A 17,240-nucleotide genomic window follows, 5' to 3' on the forward strand; every position below is an offset into this window, starting at 1 on the left:
TGTGGGTCAGGGTATCAGCTGGCCTGTGTGTGCTTCATAGACTCTGTGACACATTTTTGAGACTCCTGCTTATAAAACAGGTGATGGATATGTCTGCTCTCATCTAGTACAGTGCTTTGCAGCATCACAGTGTTAAATCCATAGTTCATTACTGCTGCAAGTCACTAGAATGTGAAGAAAACACCATGGCAGGGTATTTCTGCCTGAGCCTGCAGGAACTTTGTTGTCTTTCATTTGCTCACCAGACAGGAGGGATGTGAGGATGGATATGGTACAGTGTGTTCTCTCCAAGGCTGTGGTGTGTGTCAGGACTGCGGTGCCTGGGCACCAGGAATCTTTTGCAGTCCCTCCACTGCTGGAGTGCAGCATTTTCAGTTAGAATTTGAGCACTTGTGTTTAAAACCTTGTTTTGGCAAGCCACTGATGGCTCTGTGGAGCCCTTCTGTGGATCTACATTTATATCTGTGAAATAAACCATTTAAGCAGTAGTGTGCTGCCCCTTCCCATAACATCTGACCCCCTTATGTTCCTTGTATAGCTCCCCTCACTCCTGTCTCTGGGCTGTGGTACTGCCATTCCTGAGGACAGGAAACCAGGGCAGATAACTGAAATAAGTTTCCAGTGTCATGCAGGCAATCTGTGTGGAACAAGGAGCTGAACCTATTCTGCTGGAGCTGTGAAATTTGTCTTCCTGCCTCAGAGATCATCGTGATGATGGGAGCCACAGTGGAGTCACAGCAGTAGTGCTTCATTCAGCAGAGGTGTTACCTCAGCAGAAATGACTTGGTTCTTCCAGTTGTTTGATACAGGGTTGTTCTTTCATTAAACCCCCTGTGATTGCTGTGGAATAAATTCACTCTGTGTGCCCACTGGGGACTCCATGAAGCCACTGTAGAGCATTCAGCCTCAAGAAGTCAGGAGGAGGTCACAGCTTAGATGCTCCTTTCAGATGTCTGTCTGTGTTGAGTTCCTGGGTGAATTATGCCACTTCTTTTGAAGCTTTAGACTTGGCAGAGGGGAGCAGAGTCTGGCCTTTAGGCATCTGGTCACCTCTTGTACAGAAAAACAAGAAAAGGGGGAGCGAGAAAAATCCAGCAGAGTAAAGAAAAATGGAGGAAGGAAAAAGGACAAGGCTACAGGAGGAGCAGATTAGGAAGGAGGATGGGAGGACAAATGGGAGAGGCAGTGGAAGGAAGAGGGATTGAGGAGGTGAGCAAACAGGAAGGTGTAAGCATGAGGTCAAACCTTCCTCTTTCTCTGAGAAATGCTGCTACTTAACTGAGTCACATTTTTCTCTGAAACAAATGCCCTTTTGACAGATTGGTGATGATGGTGGTGCAGACTGTGGAAAGCAGAAGCAATCTTTACTTGCTCTGTTTTAACCTGTCATAGGTGCTGAGGTGGTGTGGAGGCCCTCGTGGCTAACTCTGCAGCAGGAGTGTATTGTGAGGGGCATTGACAAGAAAATCAAATAGGAATGTTCAGTACAAATCCCTTGCATCCATTCAGTTAGGTGCTTCAAAGAAGTCATGTCTTTTCATATTATTTTGCCAGCTTGTGTGAAATAGAAATTATATGATTTGCAGAGCCCAGATAGAAGCATTAAAGTTTTTACCCTGGGAAGAGGTGAGATTATAGTAAAGAGATGTTTAATTCTGTAATTCATTTATAGTGTATCAGCATTTGGACCAAAGGTGTTGTATCACAGGTCCATGAAGCAAATGAGCCAGATTTTGAGAATGAGCTGGATCACTTGTTCTCCAGCAGGAGAATCCTAGAATGAATAAATGCTGGTTTTGGTGGAACATTTTTATATACTCCCTTATTTCACTTCTAGATTTGAACTGCTGCTTTGAACTGGATTTGATAGTCCTTAAATGTAATTTTTGCTGTATTAGCTTGCAAATGAGGAGGTAGAAGATAGTTTTGTTATCTACACACAGATGACATCTTCTAACTGGCAGTGTCTGTCCTGAAAATTAAACAATATCATCTTAGTGATAAAAGAAGGAGAAAGCCTTTGCATTTGTATTTTATATATTGCTACCATCTTACTGAATGCTAAATAAAAATTTTATTTCATCAGTGAACAATGTATAATGTTGTGCAGCACTGACAAAAGGTGACAATTATTTAATGGGGAAAAATGCAACAACGCAGAAGCATTCCAAATATAAGTACAAAGAGCAGAGCATCTTTATCTTAAAGGAGGCTGTAAGGTAGAGTAAGAACTATGCAAATAGAGGCCTTGTGGAGCTGCTGCCTGAGCAAAGACAAACTTGGACTGGAAGGGCTTCTGGTACACAAAGTCTAGCCTTGGATCAGACCCCTAGATGAACCTATGGAGCTGGCAAACATAATATTAAAACACTACAGGAAAGTGAAGGCAGTTTCCCTCAGCCTTTATTCCACTCATTCTTTGTCAGGATCAATAAAACTGGATTGAAGTGATATTTGTCAGTAGTCAGAAGTGCAGGAGATAGATGACCACAGGTGATGTTACTTTCAATACGTTGTAAAGAGGGAGGGAGATGAGAAGCAAATGCAGGTTGACTGACTTTCAAGTCTGCCTGCTTAACTAAGATACTCCATGCTCTGGGAATACTGGTGGAGTGATTTAAAAGGAAAAAAAATTCTGGAGACTAATAAAGCCTCCATTTTATTATCATATGTCTTAGTTAATTGAGAGCTTAGAGCTTTTCCAAAGACATTTATGGGATTCTGTTGCTGGGCAGATTATATCTTTCCTGAAACAGAGTTGCTGTTTCAGCCTTTTAGTTGGAAGAGGAGTCACTGCATGAGTTGCTGGTCTTCACAGAACCTGTAGGAAAAAAAAAATGGTTACCTAAAAAAGCCTTTCCTCTGATTTGGCTGGTTTTGAAATGGACTCAAACCATGTTGGAGAACAGACACCCATCCACATGGTGTGTCCTGTGTGATTTACTTCTGCAGGAACCTGCAAAGTCAAATAGGAGTTAGTTTCTAGGTATGAAAACCCAATGAGAAAAAGAACTGCAAATAGAAATCGTACTGGTTTAGAGATAGCCTAAGAAGACTATTTCATGAACAGCTTGCTTTGGCAGCAGTCACATTGGCTGAAAGAAAAACAAAATAAAATAGTACCTTGTAGACCTTCCTTAACAGGGGTTGACAGGCTGGTATTGTGTTAACCCAGGTCTGTTTCTCGAGTTGGATGGATGGTAATTGATTTGTTTTCCACTTTTAATACACTGTTTTGAGCACACCTGATTGTTAAAAGTTTTAAATGAAAAGCTGTTCAGAAAATAAGTGCTTAACATTTTGCCTCCAGCCAACAAGAAGAAAGAGAAAGAACGTCCTGAGATCTCTCTTCCTTCAGACTTTGAACACACCATTCATGTGGGATTTGATGCCGTCACTGGAGAATTCACAGTAAGTAACTGCTGTATTTTGTGCTTACCAGAACTTCTAGTTTCTTGATGGTAAAATAACCTCCTATTGCCAGAAACATCAGATCACAACAGCCAGGCTGTGAAGAAAGAGACTTTTATTTGTTTGGCTTAGGATTTGGAGTGTTTAACTTGTGATTCAGGCTGCCTTTTTTTTTTTTCTCCAAGGATTGTCAGCAGACTGTCTGTGGGAAATGAAAACTAGGAAGAATGTAGGTGTATGCTTTTACCAGTCCCCCAAGCTGCTACAAGGGTTGGTTATTCAGTGTCATTGGGAAAATGAAAAAAGCCCCCCGCCACATAACTTAAGTAGACAACCAACCTCAAGTGCATTGTCCAGCTGCTCTGCAGGAGACACTCAGAAAGCTGCAGCACTGTGCAAGTCCATTCATTTTAGTTTAGTATCCTACAAAATATATTTATACACTAGGTGATCAGTGTTTCTAGCCTTTATGTATTAATAAAATAGCTGTCAGCTTTTGCTTTTCGAATCTCAACAAAGTGTTGGGGGAAATGAATCTGATGGAAGCTCTGAAGTGTACAGGGGGCTCCAGAGCATTTTTCTCTCTGATTACTAGTAGGGTGTTGAAACCATTGTTCCTTAAAGCTGAGATGGCAGTGAGCTTACCTTTCTTTAAGCTGGGGAGGTGAGAGGGAGCATTAACAACTCTGCTGTCACCCGTCGTGCCCATGAACTGAGTGGTCAGACTGAGTAATCACTGTTGTGGGCTGTGCTAGTGCTGACTGGCTGCATACACCAATAGGATGGGACAACTCATTTGCCTGGACAAAGGATGGCTAATTTTCAGAATTTGAGCCCTAAATGTGATTTCTTCATAATTTTATACTTTGATTGCTACTTTTGTTTCACAAAAACGTTTCAGAAAGCTGGAAACTTTCTGTGTCCTACAGTAGAAATTGTAACAATAGGAATAACAGTAGGAGAAAAAAGACACATTTAATTACAGCATGTCTTCAAAGGGGTAGTGAAATTGAATTATCCTTAGTAATTAGGAAATACAGCTACATTTAAAATAAGTGGTCTAGTTAATTAGGATTTTTAAAATAGATGTCATAAAATCTTTCTTCGAAATTTATTCTGTGCCAAACCCTAGGGCTTGACTAAATGCATGTTTAAAAAGTCCAGATGTGGTCATTTTTGATCAAAAGCTTTGCATAAAGCTTTTAAAATTGTGTTTTCTCTGGTGTCTATCCTGGTTTTTCCTTTTATTCCTCTCTTTCTTTCCCTGTTTCCAATTTATTGTTCAGGTTAATCTTCAGTGCCATTCTCCTTATCTTTATATCATAGTATGTTACTTTATGCTTTTGTTTCTCTCCTTTTTATGTTTGCATCACTTCTTCTTGTCTGTCTTCACTTCCCACTTTCCTTTCTTTTCCCACTGGACGTTCAGCTGTTCTTATTTTTTATATGTTCTTCTTTTCAGCCTTCTACCTTTATTTCTGTCCTGTGTTTGAGAATTTTTCCTTCTGACTCCAGGCAAACACAATGGGTCACACTCATGTTCTCTCATAATCTGACTGGTGGTCAAGGTCTTGGTTAGTTCATGTCCCTGCCAGCTGGAACAGAAAGGAGGAGCATCAGGCTTAACACACTTCAGTTCTAAGCACAAGCACTCAATATCTGTATTTTAGGGATCAAGGTTTGGATAATTTTGAATGTTGTTATTATCTACCAGTATTTCAAAACAGTCTCTAGCATCAGAGACCTTTTGGGCTTTTTGCTGTCAGATGTCACCAACACAAAGCAAATCAATTCTACATGGCTAAATAGGTCCAGCTTTGTTGCTGTAGCAGTTTCTTTTTAAATACCTTTTTCCCTTTCGAAACAGTGGACGTGAGGTGTCTGCTGGTTTGCAATTATCCTTGTTCCTGAAGTGTGGAAGTGCAGTGCTGCAGTCTGAGAAAGCTGTAACCAATTCAAAACTAACCAAAAGGACAGGTGACTTCCCATGTGCAGCTTTCCAGCACAGGGCTTAATGCTGTAGTCCTCAATGGAGCCCATCATCAATCAAAGGAAGGGATTTTTTGCACCATTAAGAACTAGATATTAGTCCCAACTAATCCCAGATGCAGGCACTACATTACACAGTACATTAGGCATGTTTGGTTTGTCCCAACCTGGATAGAACCTGTGTATCAGCTGGGTAGTCATGTGGTAAGTACATCCTGCAAAGGGACTGCCACTTGCCCATACTATGTTCTGATATTCCCACTGTCCAGTGGTCACACTGTCTGCCTCTTTCAAAAGTTTGGAAGTGCCATGGGAGTGTCCAATCAATGTGCAAACATATGGGTTTTTTGTTCTGAATTACTGCAGCTGTCATGCCAGTAGTGCCTGCTCTCCTGTTTATATGCAATGCATTGGGCCATTTTCTGACACCAAACCATCGCCCCCAGCTGCATCCCTGGATTGCTGTTAGATGCATCCTACTGCACAGTTGCATGGGCTCCTGAGTTCTGGCTTTCAGGCTTGAGCACCAACCTGTGTTGTCCATTGTGAAAAAATATTACATCTCCATTTCATTGTGCTTGGAGCAACCACATTTGCTAAGAAATAGGGCTTTTAAAGTGGAGAATAAAATTGGTTGGAACTGTTGGGTGGGAGCATGTTGCTAGAGCTTTATGTTCCTTTATTTGAAAAAGGAGTTGCACTTTCTGAATGAAGGACAGTGTGGTTAGCAGGCCTCTGGGGCGTGTTTTTTGTAAGGCATGCATGTTTGAAACCATTTCCTCATCCCCCACCTAGAAGAAAATGTGGTCACCCACCAAACTTTTAAAGCTTCTAGATTATGACATTAGTAAGTTAGAAAAGTTGTGGCTGTAGATCCCAAGAAGTTGCACGTTCCTAATCTAATCAAGCATTTCTTTACAATTGTCCTGATTTTCAGTCTGACACACGCAGATTGTTTGTGTTGTGGCAGTGCACAACCTCCCAGATTTCACAATCTGACTTTGACCATCTGCTGTCTTCACTGGTCAAATGGTGATCTCAGGGCTGGAGAGCACCCAAGCTTAGAAAAAACTTTTATAGAGACATTCAGAAATGGTAATCTGGCTTCAAAACTAGTCAAACAGGAAAAGCCCAGATCCTCCCTTTTTTTTTTTTTTTTTTTTTTAGTTTTAAATTGACAAGGGAAATCACATGTAATTTTTCTAGTCAATTACCATTAATTATCAGGAATGTATTTTATGAGGAGAAAAAAACTGTTTAAAAGAGAGAGGAAGGGGAATGATGCTTCCAAACTTTGGAACAGTTGTGATTTTTCTGTTCTCCTAAATCTGTCTTCCTGTAGCCTGTCTACCACCTGATCTATTTGGTATCCACCTCGTAACTCCCATTTTAGATGGGACTTGCCCATTCTGGCCCATTGGTTTCCTCCTCCTACCACCTTCTGAGTTTTCCCACATTCTGTTTTAACTTTCTTTTCTTTCTTTATTTACGTCCATTACAGCCAGATCTCTATGGCTCACAGATGTGCCCAGGGAAGCTCCCAGAGGTGCGTCACAGGCCCCAAATGCTTCTTTGAGATGTCATAGCACTGCAGCAGCAGGTGGATGTGTGTGCAGTAGATTTGTTGCTTGGCTTTTCCCACTTTTTTTCATCAATCCTAAACTTTGGAGGCCCATGTCACACATTGTTTTGTGGACAATTTCTGAGAAGAAGCTATGTGGAAGTAGATTGGGGTGGCCCATTTTTCCTTCAGTGAGCCCTATAATTCACTGCTCAATGTCAGCTGTGCAGTAAAGGGGGAAATGACATGCTGTTAAATCTAGGGAACTATCCTGGATAACTGAAGCAAGTTCTCATCAATAGAATTTCAGTGTAGAGCTGGAGCTTTTAGTGATTGGATCGATTTTCAAATTCCGCCTCACCCATACAATGTTCAAGAATTCATCCAAGGCTTTGGATGAACTCTCAGCCTGTTTTATGAATCCCTGGTTTCTGTATGTTAGCAGTAGAGAATCTAGAGACATCCTTTGCAGCTGTGGTATATCAGTGTTGAGAGCTGAAAGGCAGATTTTTTACCCCACAATGTTCCCTGGTATATTGAGAATTAGTTATATCAGGGTGGGGTTTACCTTTAAATCAGACAGCAGTGATCATTTCAGCAAAATGTGTTTGCATTCCTAAGCATGAAAAGTCCAGTGTAAATCTCCTAAAAAACACTGTGTTGTGCACCAGTAGAGAATAGTCTTGTTGTGTCTGCCCTGAAACACCAGGCAAACAAGCTTAAGCCTTAAGTCATTATTCCATGGAAGAGCAGAGTTGGTTTCAGGGAAGTTTCATGCCCTTTTTTTTTCCTCTCACAGTCATTACTTTATTTTTATAAAGTTGGGTCCTGGTTTTAGCTAGATTTTTGATAGAGAAGAAATGATTGCATCTAATTTTAATTGTAAGGTGTCAATCAAAATTTCTGCAAGTAATCTTACAGCGAGCATGGAATCTTGGTAAAGATCTGTGAAGCTGCAGGTTTTAAATACTCTAAACCCACTTTGTTTCCACTCGATGTCTACAGGGCATTCCAGAACAGTGGGCCAGGCTACTACAGACCTCCAACATAACAAAACTGGAGCAGAAGAAGAACCCACAGGCTGTTCTAGATGTTCTCAAATTTTATGATTCGAAAGAAACAGTTAACAACCAGAAATACATGAGCTTTACGTCAGGAGGTAAGTTGGTGTCTCCCAGCAGGGGAGGTCAGGCTCCAAAACAAGTCAGAGCAAAGTTCAACATTCAAGTTGTCAGGAGGCAACCTGAACCAATTCTACATTGTGTAATACTCCTGAAGTTAATTACATTTCTCCTTTTTTCCTCCCCAAACATCATTAAAATGGTGACTTTGGTTTGTTGCAGGTTTTTAGAACTTACCAAGATTTTGAAACAAAAATGCCATTAAGATAGCATTCGTTTGGCAGAATGCCTGTTGACAGCTTTAGCTAAAAAGAGGGTGTCAGTAGCCAACAGGGTGCAGACAGCATTTGGAGTGAACCTGCTGGGGTTCCATTTCCTCCAGAGGATGGTCTGTGGCTGTAGTCTGTCATTTCCCCAGTTTGAAGGTTCAACTGAGACAGCTTCCAAAATGCAGCTTGTCAGAAGTCTTTCTAAAAACTCTGCGCTTACCTCCAGGATTGAGAGAAGGCATCTTTTTTTCCCCAAATTCCATAATTAAAGCATTTGATGTTTACTGTGTCCTAAAATAGCAATTCCCTTTGTGATGAAATGCAGACTTCATAACAGGACATGTGTGCTCCTGAAGCCAGGAGCTGCACTCATGCTTTGTCAGAATAGAGCTGCCATGGCTAAGGGGGGGAAATGCTGTCAGCAAGCTAATGAAAAGAATGTATGCAATTTGTTGGGAAAACAAACAAACCAAAAAAAGCCTAAAAAAACCCCAAAAAAAATCACAGGAAGAAAAGGATTGAAAGCTGCTTTAGCTCTTGGGTGGAACAAAAGCATTGACAGTTAAAGAACAATTTGCATTTTTGTGACTAAATTTCTATTTACTTTATTTATTGGCAAACAGGCCAAAAAAAAGACAGTCTGGAATTTTGTCCTGTTCTCTTCCTTGCTGTTGCTCCTGAAGGGATGGTGCAGATCTCTATTTGGGTTGACTTGTTCTGTGGGATTCCCCAAAACAGGCAGGGATTTTTTCTAACGGTATCTGGTTCATTCTCCTTTGCTCATTGCAGATAAAAGCGCCCATGGATACATAGAAGCCCATCCGTCGGTGAGTGGGAAAGTAGCCTTTGATGTTCCTAGTGTTTAAGAATTGTGGAGCAAGCCATGAGCTTTCCCTGGCTGATTTATGATTTTCCATTTGAGATCTTTTTAAAAAGATGAAAGTCTGGTTTAGCAGACAGAAGATTGTGGGCTCTTTTTAGCCATGGTGTATATCATTCACAACAATATGCAGCACCACCTAATGAGCCCATTTTAATTTAGTTTTCAAAATTTAGAATGCCATTTCTATCAATTTGCATGATTTCTCCTTAGTACAGCTAGATATATAACTGAATATAAATGAGGCTATAATTGATATGTAACTCACTGGAACCATTGAAGGAAAGTTTTAAATAACCATCCATTCTAATTAATGCTGGATTGCAATAGCAGTCCCAGAGATGTAGGAGTGACATACACATTAATACTGACCAAATTTATTAGGGTTATTGTTAGTGAATTGAATAGCAAGTGACTGAATGGGGATTTGGCTTTTATTTTAAAGTGTTAAGCAGCTTCATGTGAGGTTTGTGGTTCCACAGCCAACCGTGTATAATGAAATGAAAATCATTTTTGAATATTCACACTTCAGATTTTCAACCAATGCCACTTCCCTTATCTTTAATAAAACACCCTTCTCAGAGGAAGTGTGGTGTTCACCAGAGCAGAGTAAGCCTTCCCAGTAGCTTTTCCAGTGGATATGGACACCTTGGCAGATGCTGTAGTATTTTTGTCTAGCAGACAGAGGCAGTAGTGAGACAAGTCAGCATGACAGCTTTCCAAAATTACTGACTCGGGTCTCCCTGTTTGCTATGGGCTTCCCATACTGGTAGTTCTGCTGGACCAAAGGGATGGCATTTTAAAGAGAGTGACAGTCAGATGTGAATATGTTGAATGCCTTTGATTTGCATCAGTTCTCCAAGTGGCCTGTTGTAGCCAGGCCATGTGGAGAAAGTGCAGTTTAAAGCAGTTGGTAAAAACTTCAGAAGGTGCATTTTCATTTTTTTGTTTCATTGTTCATAGTTTTATTTGTTTTTATTGGGATGACATTATCTAACCCCCTGCCTCTGAGTTGCAGCTGGCACTGGTGAAGTTCAATGCAGCTAAACCTTTTAAGTGTTGTGCTGAGTTTAATTTAGAACTTAGGCCCATAGGAGCGTGTGCATGTCTAGATTGGTTTCTGATGTCTAAGAAGACTAAGGGAGTAGGTAGCTGTCAAAGCTTCAAAGTGCCAGGATAGCAGCTGTCACTCACAGTACTGTCTGTCCACAGAGCACAAAAACAGCATCAGAACCTCCTCTGGCTCCCTCCGTGTCTGAAGAAGAGGATGAAGATGATGAAGAGGAGGAAGATGACAATGAACCTCCGCCTGTTATCGCCCCGCGGCCTGAACACACAAAATCAGTAAGTGCCAGCTTTGGTTAGGTCTGTGTTTGGTGCAGTGCAGGGCTGCAAGTTTGTTACCAGACAGCACTGAAGGGGCTTTGGTGGAAGTCCTGAGCTTCACTCCAGACACTGCCACTGGGAAAATCGGGTTTGAACTTTCACATTCACGTGTCACTTTGCTGGGATTCTGGTGAGGGCCATGGCTTTCTTCTTATATCAGGGAAGAGGTACCATCATGTCCTTTAATGCTGCAGGTGTGAAAATGAGCCACTTTGTCCAGCTGTGCAGGCTCCCTGTCAGCAGCGATAGCTGTCCAAAGATGCAGTTCATATCCTGGCAAGATACATAGGACACACTGTCCTCTGGAGGTACCTGCCCCTCTCCATGGACTATATTAGCAAATCCATGAAAATTGATGTGAAACTGGCCATGAACTTGTAACCTTTCATTTTTGCTTGTTCAGTTTGAGAAGTGGGCAGTAAAACCACTTCTAGAGTCCCGGATGTGGCTGATATGATCTTCCTAAGGGTTTATACTTGAAATATGATCTCAGGGGATCTCTGCCAGCCACCTTTCTGACACAAAATAATTTCTTGTCACAGATCTACACACGCTCTGTTATTGAACCTGCCGCTGCACCAGCACCAGCTAAAGAAGCCACCACTCCCCAGCCTGAAAACTCAAACACAAACACCCTGTACAGAAACACAGACCGGCAGCGAAAAAAGTCCAAGATGACAGATGAGGAGATCCTAGAGAAACTGAGTATGTATTGGGTATTTTGAGTCTGCTAGAGCAGTCTATTTCCTGCATGTGTCAGCATTAGCTGTACCAAATGTTTCTCACAGTTTAGTGTCTTAGAGTCATTTACAACTCCTTACAGAAACTGTTGTGCTTCACGGCAGTAAGGGAGCACTTGGGGTGTTCCTGCTGCCTCTGAGGGCAGCTGGGACTGGGTTGGGTTTGCCTGAGCTTCCTTCTGTGCTTAAGGCAAAAGCAGAAATCATTCTGGTTGAGCAAAAAGCTGTGACCTAGTGAATGATGTAGGGAACTCCTGAGTACTAATGGCCAAATGAAACAGAAAGTTTAGGTTCCTAAATTCTCTCTAGATCCCTAACTTCTCATGATTCATTGGAGTCAAATACTTTGCAAAAATCTGTTGGGTTTTTGAATTTTTGTTTATGGGAGGTTTTTTTATTGGTGTGGGTTTTTTTACCAGTAGACAACTGCAGCACTAAACTGGTTCCTTCAACTTCAGTGAGCTCTCCTTGAGATAGTTACACGTTTTCCAGGTATTCTCTTGCTGTTCTTTTTGTAACTGTTACTGTTCCTCCTACTTCTACAGTTTGATTTTATAAGAATTTTGCAGTTTTGTTAGTGAGCTCTCCTTTGGAAGAGCTATATCTGCTATATATTCCTCAGAAAATACAGCATTTTCTCATGGCTAATTCTCAGCCAGGTAATAATATTAGAATCCTAACCACTGGCACCAACCCCCGTGCACATCATACTCTACTCAAGCACATTGGGCCCTTCCTGATTCTCCAGTGCAACCAATTTAATTTGCTTCTTGCATGTGATAGCTGCCAGTGTAGTGTTCTCAGATTGAATGGTTTGGTTCAGAACAGGGCCCAGATTATTCTGTGTATACCATTAATTGTTAGTAAAAAAGGCAGATTGATCTACACCTCCTTCTGTCAGATCACACAGCTTAAAATGTGTCTTTAATGGAGGCAACTGCTTGTAATAGAGTGCTGTGTGGCTGTGGTGGTTGCCATTGCTCAACCTTCTTGTCATATTTGCCCTGCCACTGATGGCTGCTGTGAATGCACAGGCTGAAGCCTTCCTTAGCTGTCAGATTTTGGCTGCTTGCATAGAGCTTCCTGCATCCTTACCAGGTTGACATGAATCTCAGTGACATTAGGGAGTATCCAAGGGATAAATTCAATAGCCTTAGCTGAGGGTGCAGTGAAATGAGTTCCAGAGAAGGTGTTTACCTGCAGGTATGTCAGCTTATAGAGAGAGAAATTCTGCTTCTTCAACTGATGTTAAATGTTTGAGGCACGATTCCCCCACTGAGATCTACAGGTACCCTGCATCCATGAGCTCAAGTATGAGCTGAAGTGTGATAAATGAGTATCAAGAATGATAAATGAGTATCATTTATTCAAGCTGCTGTATATGCCAGGTTGGGACTGAGCCTTGGAGTTTTTGGGGGTTGTATCTTTGAAATGTTACATGCTTTCATGCTTTTTCTTTCTTAACAATCTGTTACCAAGTGAGCAAGGTCTGAATGTCTGCCTTAGGCAAATTGTGATGTCGGCAGCAAAAATACTTTTGTGCTTTCATGAAGCTATCTGAAAACAGGCATGATACTTTTTTATTACAGTCTTGAACTAATTATATTTAAGCAGTGTGGTGTTTGTTCTGTTTTAACTCACATGACTGCTCCACCTTGCCTACTTCCCTCACAACTCTTTCTATGCTACTTTTAGGAAGATGTCTCCTGCCCTCTTTTATCTAAAATTGCTTTCATAATTCTTTTCTGCTTGAAATACCTTGAGTTCTTTTAGAGCTTTTAGAGTTTCATTAGTGAGTAAAGACTGTAATATTGAGATAAGATCAAATAAAATTTTGTCTGTAATGAAATCATGACTATGTTCCACTGATAACTATAAAACAGAACTGGCCCAATTCAGCTTTCTTAGTCACTTAATTTAGGACTTGATAATGCAAAGTGCTTAAAGACATAAAAATAGCTGATAGGTTTATCCTTTGTCCAGAGCAGGGAGTGCTTGTCTGATTAGGAGCTGTGTACCTGTCACTTTGTTGATTTTAATGCTGTAATGTTTGATATATATTGGCTTAAGTACAGGGAACCAGCCACAAAAAACTGCCTTGGAAAAGCAGCTACTCAGCTCTTGAGGAAAAACTCTGCAAATCTGAACTTCAAAATTAGTTGGAAAAATTGGAAAATAATTTTCAAAAATCTCTTCTTCGATTCTTCTGTGTATTCTTTTCTGAAGTGAAGGAACTTCCATGAACTTCTGATATCTGTTCTAATAGATTCACTGTTCCATTAACTTGCTGAAAATAGCACCTAAGCAGGCACTGGCAGCACAGTGTTTTTCCTGTTGTCCAGCCCAGCACAGAATTAGAGCAGTGCTTGATTTACTGCTGCAGAGCCCATGGGGTTGTGAGCCACAGGGTGTGAGACAGTCCCATGTGGGACAGTCTGGCCCCATCACCCATTGTGGACTTCATGTCACTGAAAGCTGAAGTTAAACCTTGCCCTGCTTGACACCTTCTTGCCCATTTGGAGATACCGGGAATCTGATGGGAAGGAAAAAAGCAGTAATTAGGATAATTTGTCTGTTTCTAATGAAAGAGCCAAAATCTGGCAGACTCAAATAAATTGAAAGGTTTAATTAAATAAACAGTACTGGTTTTTCTGGTCTGGTAGTTTCCTTGATAAAATGCAAACAATGAAGCCTAAGGTGGCTTCAATGCAAATGTCTTCTAAGGACTTATCTTGGAATGTACATCACAGAAATAGTTTAAGAAGATGAGTTCAGAAGTAAGACTTCAGTGATCTGAGGTATATTTCCTTTGTCTGATCTGGCTGTATCCCTGTATTCCAAATACAAACATATATTTGTTTACCTGTGCATCTGAAACAAAACTAGATGATGCACCATTCCCTCTTAGTAGTCACAAACGCCCCTTCCCCTGTCCAGGCCATTTGTATGGAGCAGAGAGGTCTTTAGCATCCAAATGGGCATCTGACTAAATGCCTAGCCAGGAATCCTGCCTGCCAGCACAGCAAGAAGACAGGGCATCAGCACCATCTGGTACACTCCCTGCTAAAGCAATTTTGCAGCCCTTGGCAGGAGTGTTAATGGGAGCTGCAGGAGAAGAGGTTTCCTTTGCCCCACACGCTCACTCCCCTCACCCGGTGCTCCAGGAACGCCAGCCAGGGCTGGTGGCAGGGTGAGCCTGCTGCTGCCTGGGATGCCCACACAGTCTCAAGTGCCCTGAAGTGGTCCTGTCCTGCTGTGCCAGCCTGCAAGAGTTGGATGGACTGGAGGGTTCGGAGCTCAAGCTGAGGATGTAGCACCTTCAGAACCTGGTTAACTTTTCATAGTTTCATCTCGCTGAAATGCATGGAATAAAATAAATCTCATTCTGCTTCTCTAGAGCAGGTCTACTACAAAATAACTCTTCAGTAGAGAAGAATATGACTAGAGGACTCTGGGACTCCCTTCTAGCTGACTAGAAGGAGGGATAGGAGATGAAAAGGTGTAAACCTCCTGCTCACACTGTGGAGCTTGACCATCCCACTGCTGCTGCATGGAGCTTCCGGGAGGCAGCAGTCCCTTGTTTGGTCTGTTTTATGCATCATGGTCAGCTGGGCTTCAGGATCAGTATCCCTTTGGGCAGCTGTGTGTGTCACACCAGTGCCCCAGGAGCACTGCTGGATTCAGGAGAACATCAACAGTGTGTGTGGGGTGGCAAGAGGGCGAGTCCAGTGTGAGTGACAGGTCTATGTCACACTGAAAACCACACCAGTGTGGTTCTTGAAATAATGCAGGGCAGGAGTGTCTTCAGAACTTAACCTGGAAACCAGTGATGGGGGCCCAGGTTCTGAAACCCCATCATTCTTGATGGTAAAATGACACACTGTTCATTGCAAACATTAAGGCATTCTTTTGGCCTGAAAGTTGAGATGATCTCCTCCTCTTCTGGAAGCACTTGCAATACTCTTCCGGTTCCAAAAATGGTCGCTGTTCATAAAAAAGTGAACACAAGGCATATTTAATTTTCAGAAGTAGTAAACTTTTTGTTGAATCACAGTGTGTTTATTCCTGAGGAAATACAGGCACTGTTGTTCCAGCTCTCCTTAATGTTTATAGAAAACAAACACTTGCATTGGTACCTCTTGTTTTGTGTTTAATTTCTTGTCAGGGTAACCCTAAAGGACTGTAGCAAATCAGTGTTTATGGAGGCCACCTGTGCCATGGAGCTGCTTCTGTTGTTGCTGTTGGTACCCAGCTGACCACAAATGGCTCAAAGCCCCAGACAGTGGGGCTGAATTTCAGATCTGCTCGAAGGTGGAATCTCTGTTTTGAAATGAGAATCTTGCATTTTGTTTCTTTCAGGGAGCATTGTGAGTGTGGGAGATCCTAAGAAGAAATACACTCGATTTGAAAAAATTGGCCAAGGGTAAGTCCAGTTACTTGTGCAAAACCATGGGCCAGGTGTTTTGCTGGTGGAGCATCAAGCATGAAGATAGGCAAGCTCCAAACATGTTCAGATATTATCGGGTTTAGATCCTCCTGTCTCTCAGCACTGATCAGAATTTACAACTGTGGTTGAAAGTAATCATGAAAGGCAACTTGATGCTGACAGTATCTCATCTGCAGCAAGGAGAAAGGCCTGACGGTGTCTTGTCCCCCAGGTGTGTGGTTCTTGTTTGCTTATTTTCTTAGGAGAAATCATTTTTGTATGTCTCAAAATAATAACGACCATGCTGAAGAAAGGAAAAAAAACATTATTACCTAAAAGAGTAACTTACCACCTGATAGCCGTCATCTGACAGCTCTCAATAATGTTTATTTCAAATACTTGCTTTAAACAATATTCAGTGGTCAGGCTTATAACCACATAGTTTAGAAATTGAAATCAGAGATGAAATAATAAGCTCTTTTTTCTAGCAGGGATAAAACCAAAAACTTCAGTAACAGACACAGTGCTAATGCACTTCAGAGGAAAATACATCATCTGCCTCTTGGTAGATCCCTTGTGGATCTTGCAGGTTCTAGGCATTTATTGAAAATAATTACCTGAGCCATTCCCTTTTGAAACCCAGCTTTGCTAACTGTAAATTGGATCAATTTGAAATATTTCCTACGTGAGGAGGGAAGATTACTTCAAAATTAGGTATGTAACTTGCATTTTAAATATGTACTGCTTGCACCATTGGCATTTCCGTGGCAGTGTTGTTCCAGGAGGACTGGCACCATCTGTGTAACACCAGGACACTGCTGTCAGTGTAGGACAGAAGCTGTTTACTGGCATCAGGAGGTATTTTTCTGCCTTAACTGTTTGTGAGGTCTGAGCTCAGAGTAGCCTGTTGCTAATCTGGAATAGTTAATGTACTGCAGAAAGGCCAACACACAGGCTCTTTTCTCTGGCAGGCTTTATATTAAATCTCTCTGGTTTGGTAGGGCCCTTGTGGGAAGGTGTTTATGCTCCATTCATTGTATAAAAACCCTTTCTCAAATTCCAACTTGCTTCCTATCCAAAGCTTTGGTTCTAACTGTCATTTGTAAAATGTCAGTGGAAACTTCAAGCTGTACCTGTCTCTTAGAAAAGAGGTGTCAGCTGAACAAGTGGGAACAGAATAAATATGGGTGTGAAGCAGATTATTGCTGTACTGTGAGAATGTGACCATCACCCTCACAGCCTTTTATTTTGATAGTCCTAGGAGTGAGCTTGTACAAAGGTGCCTTGACAACTGCTGGAAAGATAAGTGGGTGATATGTGGCCTAAGAGGGTATCTAAATGGATTTCTTCCAACTTTTAGTACAGCCTAAAGATTGCATAGCCTCCTTAGAGAGGAGTGTGCTGCTATAACTGACTCATGCCTCTAACACTGCAGGCCAACTTACTGTGATAGGAAG

The 17,240-nt window shown here is 41.6% G+C and overlaps 1 protein-coding gene across 11 annotated transcripts in view; it reads left to right on the forward strand.

Annotated features, from left to right (window-relative positions):
* The window catches only part of PAK3 (p21 (RAC1) activated kinase 3), a 126,014-nt gene that overhangs the window by 91,138 nt on the left and 17,636 nt on the right, over positions 1–17,240 (forward strand). For 6 of the 11 annotated variants that reach the window (XM_085570909.1, XM_085570906.1, XM_085570908.1 and 3 more), the window contains 7 exons: positions 3,311–3,411; positions 6,902–6,946; positions 7,967–8,120; positions 9,141–9,178; positions 10,444–10,575; positions 11,160–11,322; positions 15,717–15,780. In XM_085570909.1, the coding sequence (XP_085427035.1) occupies positions 3,311–3,411; positions 6,902–6,946; positions 7,967–8,120; positions 9,141–9,178; positions 10,444–10,575; positions 11,160–11,322; positions 15,717–15,780 (697 nt within the window). The remainder of the gene's footprint in view (positions 1–3,310; positions 3,412–6,901; positions 6,947–7,966; positions 8,121–9,140; positions 9,179–10,443; positions 10,576–11,159; positions 11,323–15,716; positions 15,781–17,240) is intronic. The other 5 variants (XM_021547849.4, XM_021547850.4, XM_021547848.3 and 2 more) reach the window with 1 other exon arrangement.

This window comes from Lonchura striata, chromosome 4A (genome assembly GCF_050655825.1).
Source record: "Lonchura striata isolate lonStrDom1 chromosome 4A, ASM5065582v1, whole genome shotgun sequence".
NCBI lineage: Eukaryota > Metazoa > Chordata > Aves > Passeriformes > Estrildidae > Lonchura > Lonchura striata.